Source organism: Tamandua tetradactyla, chromosome 3 (assembly GCF_023851605.1).
Source record: "Tamandua tetradactyla isolate mTamTet1 chromosome 3, mTamTet1.pri, whole genome shotgun sequence".
NCBI lineage: Eukaryota > Metazoa > Chordata > Mammalia > Pilosa > Myrmecophagidae > Tamandua > Tamandua tetradactyla.
This window is the reverse complement of record NC_135329.1, coordinates 162,169,734-162,175,733: the sequence shown is the minus strand read 5'-3', so window position 1 is coordinate 162,175,733 and position 6,000 is coordinate 162,169,734. Positions and strand designations below refer to the sequence as shown.

Here is a 6,000-nt window from a genome sequence, read left to right as displayed (position 1 = left end):
CACACAGCATTTTAACACATATTGGTTTTCATTTATTAATTCATATATTTGTCTTACTTTTCTTTTATGACAATAAAGTAACAAAATGCAGGGATCTTGTTATCTTCAATTAAAAATATCTATTTGCAAACATTAATGTGTTCTTATCCATATAAAACATGTCACTTCACAGAACAATAAGTGAATTTTATTGAATGTATTAATGAATCTTGCATTAGTGTGCAAAGGTTGTGCATTGTGTCCTGTGTGTTTTAAAATAAACTGTTTTTTCATAAGCTCAAAGCTTCTTCATTATTGCACAATTAGCTGCAATTCAAACCCTATTATTAAATTCACCTTTTAAAATAATATAAGTGAAGCTACTTTGAATTTTTATTAGGCTAAAAGGATATCCACTTTTGAAAAGCAATATTTTACATAATCCAGTTATTGCACCAGATGCTTCTGATAGAAGGAACCAAATTATGACCTCTCTCATCAGTAGGATCAAGTTCAGTGTTTTCACAACTGAATGATATTTACTCAAGAAGCTAAAATGTGTGTGGGCTGAAAGAAATGAAGCTAAAGACCTTTCTTTCTTCTTTCTTTGTTCCTTTCTCTGGGTCCCCCTTTTATAATGGAATAATGGAAAATTTGTCACACAATTAGCTTTAGAGTGTCTAAATTAATTAAAGATTATTTAATGAGTAAATGACATGATCGAAGTTATTTAAAAACATTTATTTTTGGCAAAATCAAATGTTTCACTGAGATTACATAGAAATACAATTTCAACCAGATTCTCATAAAATGCACTGGTCAAATAAGAGTCTGCAATTAATAAGCAGTTATGTATTATTTAATCATGCCAGTAGCAGAAATGATTACCATTAAAAACTGGTAAGGAAACACATCTTAAATGTGCAAATTATCATCTTAGTACTTTATTGTTTTACCATTGATAATAGATGTCCACTAAATATATACCTATACATAAAGCTTTTTAAAGTACAATAAAAATACAAATTCTATTTGTTATAAAAAAGCCATTGATACGGCTTCTAAACATTCTCATTATACAAATTTCAAAATGCTATATGACAAACAAAATTATAAAGACTCTTCTTTATGAAACATATACTACCTCTAATTAAGGTACATCTTAACATATGACAGAAGACAAACAAGAGGGCTAATATATACTATGGAACATTGTGGAAATACATACAAACATAATACTACATGAGCATATTTGATTTGTTTTCTTAGTGAAATTGTACCTTTACTATTTGAAGAAAATCCCCATGATTAAAAGAAACAAACAATTTTTGAGGGCGACCTTGAATCTAAGCACAAATTTTCATGAATTTATTTTTCTTATAATACGATTGATCATATTAGAAACCTTGACCATAAATTTTTTTATGCCGGGAGTACAAATTAGAGTCTGCTGCATATAGTGTAAAGGTATAGGAAATACATTTTTAAAGGTCAGGGTTCATGATCACATCAAAAATGAGATGCAAGGAAACATTTATTTTCTATGTTGAAGACTAAAGCCAGCAGCAGCTTTATTTTTGTGAAAAATGAGATTCTAATATCCTCAAAACAAATAAAAATTAATTTTGCTACTTAATATTGATGGTTCATATAGAATGATTGCCATAAGCTTTAAGTATCAAAACTAATAGGGCATCACAAAATAAGCTTTGGTGAGAAAATATCTTTATCAAGGGAGAAAATACTAGTACTTATTTAGAGAAGAGAAATATACCTTGTAAAGTAAATTTGGGTAACAGGCATTGAAACTATAGACAGCATATATTCTAAATGTTATTTTAGAAAGCATCATATCAGATGATGTTTAGATATTGTCATAATGTAACATCTCATTAGAAATTACATTTTATTTTCAGTATTTTGTAAACGGCAACTTTTTCCCCACAATCTATTTATAAAACAAATAAAATATATAGAATATAACTAATACTCATAACTAACATTATTGCCTCACATTTACTAATAAATATTCTAAATGCATTTGGTTTACTTATTATAAGAATTTATATTTTTGTTATTTTACCTGCTAAATAGTAGTGATCTGGTGGCATTACTTTCAAGGTTTACATTTTTCCAATGATGTGAACAGCATTTAATAGATAAAATGATATCTGTGTAATGAATGGCTACATGCTTATTTTGGCTTGAAGTTGGAACGTGTTTAGTTTGTCTGGTCTATTTCTTTAGAGATAGATAACTCTATTTTAAAAGTTATCTTTAAGATGTGGCTTTTGGGAAATCAATAACATACTAGCATCCAGGAGAATGAGCACACATTAAAAAGGTGCTATTTATTTGGAACTCAGACACATGGCAGATATTTGGATAATTTGTCTTTCTGTTATAAATTCATCTCCAACAGAAACAGATGTTAGGATTTACTTTACAGTGTGTTGTTTTGAAAAATAAATTGTTATGGATCAACAGTGAAATATATGAAGATATTTTACTGAAATCATTCTCAAAAAGTTAAGCTGTTCAAAAATACATTGGCACATGTATAATACCTGCCATAAAGTAATGATCTATATAAAACAAATTTAACATGAGCCAGCTTCTCTTCTTGCCATCAGCACCTGCTGTCTAATGGATCGAGACAAAATACTGTGCCTTCGAGAGTTAGTCCCATTTTGAACCCCTCCTGTAAAAGAGAGTAAAATCATTAAAAAAAGAGATTCTTCTGGCAAGGTTAAATCGGTGAAGAAGAGACAATACAAATGGAAGCTGAAATATTCATACTTTGATCAACTAAAATCTAATTATATATGTCACATGTGACATATATAATTAGATTTTAGTTGATCAACTACAAATGCTATTTCCCTGTAGTTGTTTTACATCCATTTGTATTTTTAATGCTCTAAATGTATGTGAGGTTAGTATGCATGAGAGGAAAAAGAAAATTGAAATATATGGAATTAAGAAATTTTAAAACTTAATGTTTCTTTTTCAGTAAAACCTATATATTATGTCATTCTCCTGTACTTTGCATCCCTCTGATTGCTTTCAGTATCCATATAAATTTTAAATATTGTGAAGATAGCTAGACCTCAAATTGATGATGGGTTAAAGATAGCCTGATAATTCTTTACTTTTTCTTCCTGGTTAACACTGCCCAGACCCTGGGTAAAATACTGTTAGTAAATCCAATGCCTTATCCTATGTGAAGCACAGGAATTTTTTTTATATTTAAAACTCACTATGCAAAGACATCTAATTTTATTATAACTGTCACAGAAATGTTATCAAGGAAACTCTTACAACACTTTGCCTTTTCTCCATCTTGGTTTCTTACATGGAACTGCTTGTGCAGACCATTCGCCATGGAGAAAGATTCCTCTGCTAATTATAATAATGCTTTCAGTGAACTAAGACTTTTGGATCCTTCTCCCTGCACAGAATTTCAGATGTTTGTTACCTTTGACTTACTGAGAAAAAGTACGCAACTGTCACAAAAGGGTTTTATTTTTCATTTCCTTTTTCTTACTGAAATGTTAGCGGCAAAAGAGTTTGTCCTTCTCTACTCCAAGCTTCTTTCTTTACGTACGATAACTGAACTTTGGGGCCCTCTCTGGTCTTATCACCTCTTTCATATCCACCCCTACTTATAAGTCTATGCACCATGGGGCAAAAAGAAGACATGAAAAGCACAGACTCACAATGATCTGTGTAATTGGAGACCACATTTAAGACTTCCTAATAGAAGCAGGGTGTTCGTGACTTTTCTTGCTTACTAAGGCAAGTGGAAATTCTGCTCAGGGAGGTAATTTAAGGTGTGGGGTGGCCATGTTAGACATTATTGGGCAAAGAAATGCAGACAGTACTCTAAACCTGAAGAAAAGACAATGTCTCTCAAGGGGAAAAGGTTTTACTCTACAATCTGCTTTGTACATTTTGTTTAATTAGACTGTCGGCAATTATTCATGCCAATTGTGTATTGGTTTGCATTACCCCAAATAACACTAATCTAGAACAAGATATCTATATATGTTTCTCTTATTACAATTCTAATGTAAATGTTATCAGAGAAGAAGGCAATAACTATAAAATGGCAAGTCACACCTTATTCATTATTAATGTTCAAAATGTTCTTCATTATGTCTACAGCAGAGATTATAAAGCAATATAATCACTGAAAATATTTTTCAAAACGTCTTCTACATGTTTACAGCACAAACCGTATTCAGTTGGATAAAGGTTAGAGCACTAACCAATACATTTTTAAAAACCTATTCTGATCACAAGATGAAATATGTGTATCTCTTACCTCTGAAAAGGCTTGATATAAGTGTTTTAAAAATTTATCAATTCATTCTGAAATCAAACCAGTATCACTTCAATTATCAGGAATATATTATTAATCAATGTGCTATCAATATTTGAAAGGCAGAATTGAATTTAAGATAAAATAGGAGTCAATCACTATTTCAGTAATAAAAAATGCTTGTACAACACTTATACCAATATCTCCACTGTAGCTTTTTGAAGATCCTTTCAGAGTTCTGTTCGAGTCAGCTTAATCATTGCAATTAACAAACACTTATTATTGTACTGCCCCTTGCTTTTCTTTACTTCAAAAATACATTTTCCCAAACATTTCTGACCTCCCTTCATAGGTTTCATTTTGTAAATAATGATTTCTAAGTGCTTCTAAGTTTTTCATATCTCTAATATTTTAAACCTCTGAATGAAAATTATGTTTCATTTCCTTTGTGTAGTAATGTAAATTTTACCACAAACTGTCACTCAATAGAGTGACGTCATAATTTGCTAGATTAAAATGCCATTTATAGATTTTTAAAATTTGCTTCCCTTAATTAGACTTAACAGATACAAATGTATGTGTTAGCTACCTGTGATCTTCTTTTTTGAAGTATTGTTTCTTCATTTATCAATTGATTGCTTAGTTCTTAATCATTGGTTGGAATGACCAATGATTAAGAACTAAACCATCTTAATGGTTTGACCAATGATTAAGAACTAAACCATCTTAATCATTCCAAAGATGTTTGGAATATTTATGTCCATCTATTTCTTTTCCTTCTGAAAATCTATCTCCAATTCAAAAGCCTTATGAACATTCAATTACATTTCAAACATTTTAAAACTGATTATTCAGAAATTTATTTTAGTATTTGTCGTTTTAGCTATACATTGATCTTCTCTCAAACTATCAAGTTGATTTAACACCAAGTAATGCCTAATTCCTTGACCCTTCATTGACTTGCCATGCTTATTTTTTAATGTTTTAAATTATTACATATCACAAGGTACACTTCTGAGCTATCAATTCTATTCTATTGACGTATACTAGCCAATTTAAATCATGTCAAATCAAATGACTACATTATTAATTTCAAATAAATATCTAAATTTTCTAATAATTTATAATGAATTATAGCTAAATATTTTGCTTGAATTCTTATACGCATTAGTTATTTCTGTTATTTCAAACATAATAATTCAATGGTCTTAGTCAAAAATCCCCTGTAAAACATAAACAAAACAAACTGCCTCACTATGCTTATTAACTCAATATGGTTTACAGAGCCCATTATACTCTATTAAATTTTTACATTAAACGTATATGTAAAAACAACTGCTAAATGTTTATATTATGTTAATTATGGCAGGAAGATTAATAACAAAAGTTATCATAGATTTCAGGTGAAGGAAATATTTATTCTCTTTACTTTAAAGTGATCTTGCAAGTAAACTTTGGACTAGAAGATGCAAAGAAGCAATAAGATTGGCAATCAATAGTGACTAAATCATTTAAACAATAACTTCAAAATATGGATTATAAAACCTCCTTAAACACAATTAATCAGATTCATCCAAATGAAACTGCTGTTTAAATATTTATCAAAGCATGCAAATATGAAGACTTTAGCACTAAAAAGTTGTAAGTTTAAAATTATGATGAAAATAATATACCAACCATCTCTGGCGCTACCCACC

The 6,000-nt window shown here is 29.8% G+C and overlaps 1 protein-coding gene across 10 annotated transcripts in view; it reads right to left on the bottom strand.

Annotated features, from left to right (window-relative positions):
- Positions 1-699: 699 nt before the first annotated feature.
- The window catches only part of GULP1 (GULP PTB domain containing engulfment adaptor 1), a 296,264-nt gene continuing 290,963 nt past the window's right edge, over positions 700-6,000 (bottom strand). For 8 of the 10 annotated variants that reach the window (XM_077154398.1, XM_077154400.1, XM_077154396.1 and 5 more), the window contains one exon: positions 701-2,680. In XM_077154398.1, the coding sequence (XP_077010513.1) occupies positions 2,609-2,680 (72 nt within the window). In that variant the 3' untranslated portion in view covers positions 701-2,608. Of the gene's footprint in view, positions 2,681-6,000 lie in introns of all 10 variants that reach the window. The other 2 variants (XM_077154402.1, XM_077154403.1) reach the window with 2 other exon arrangements.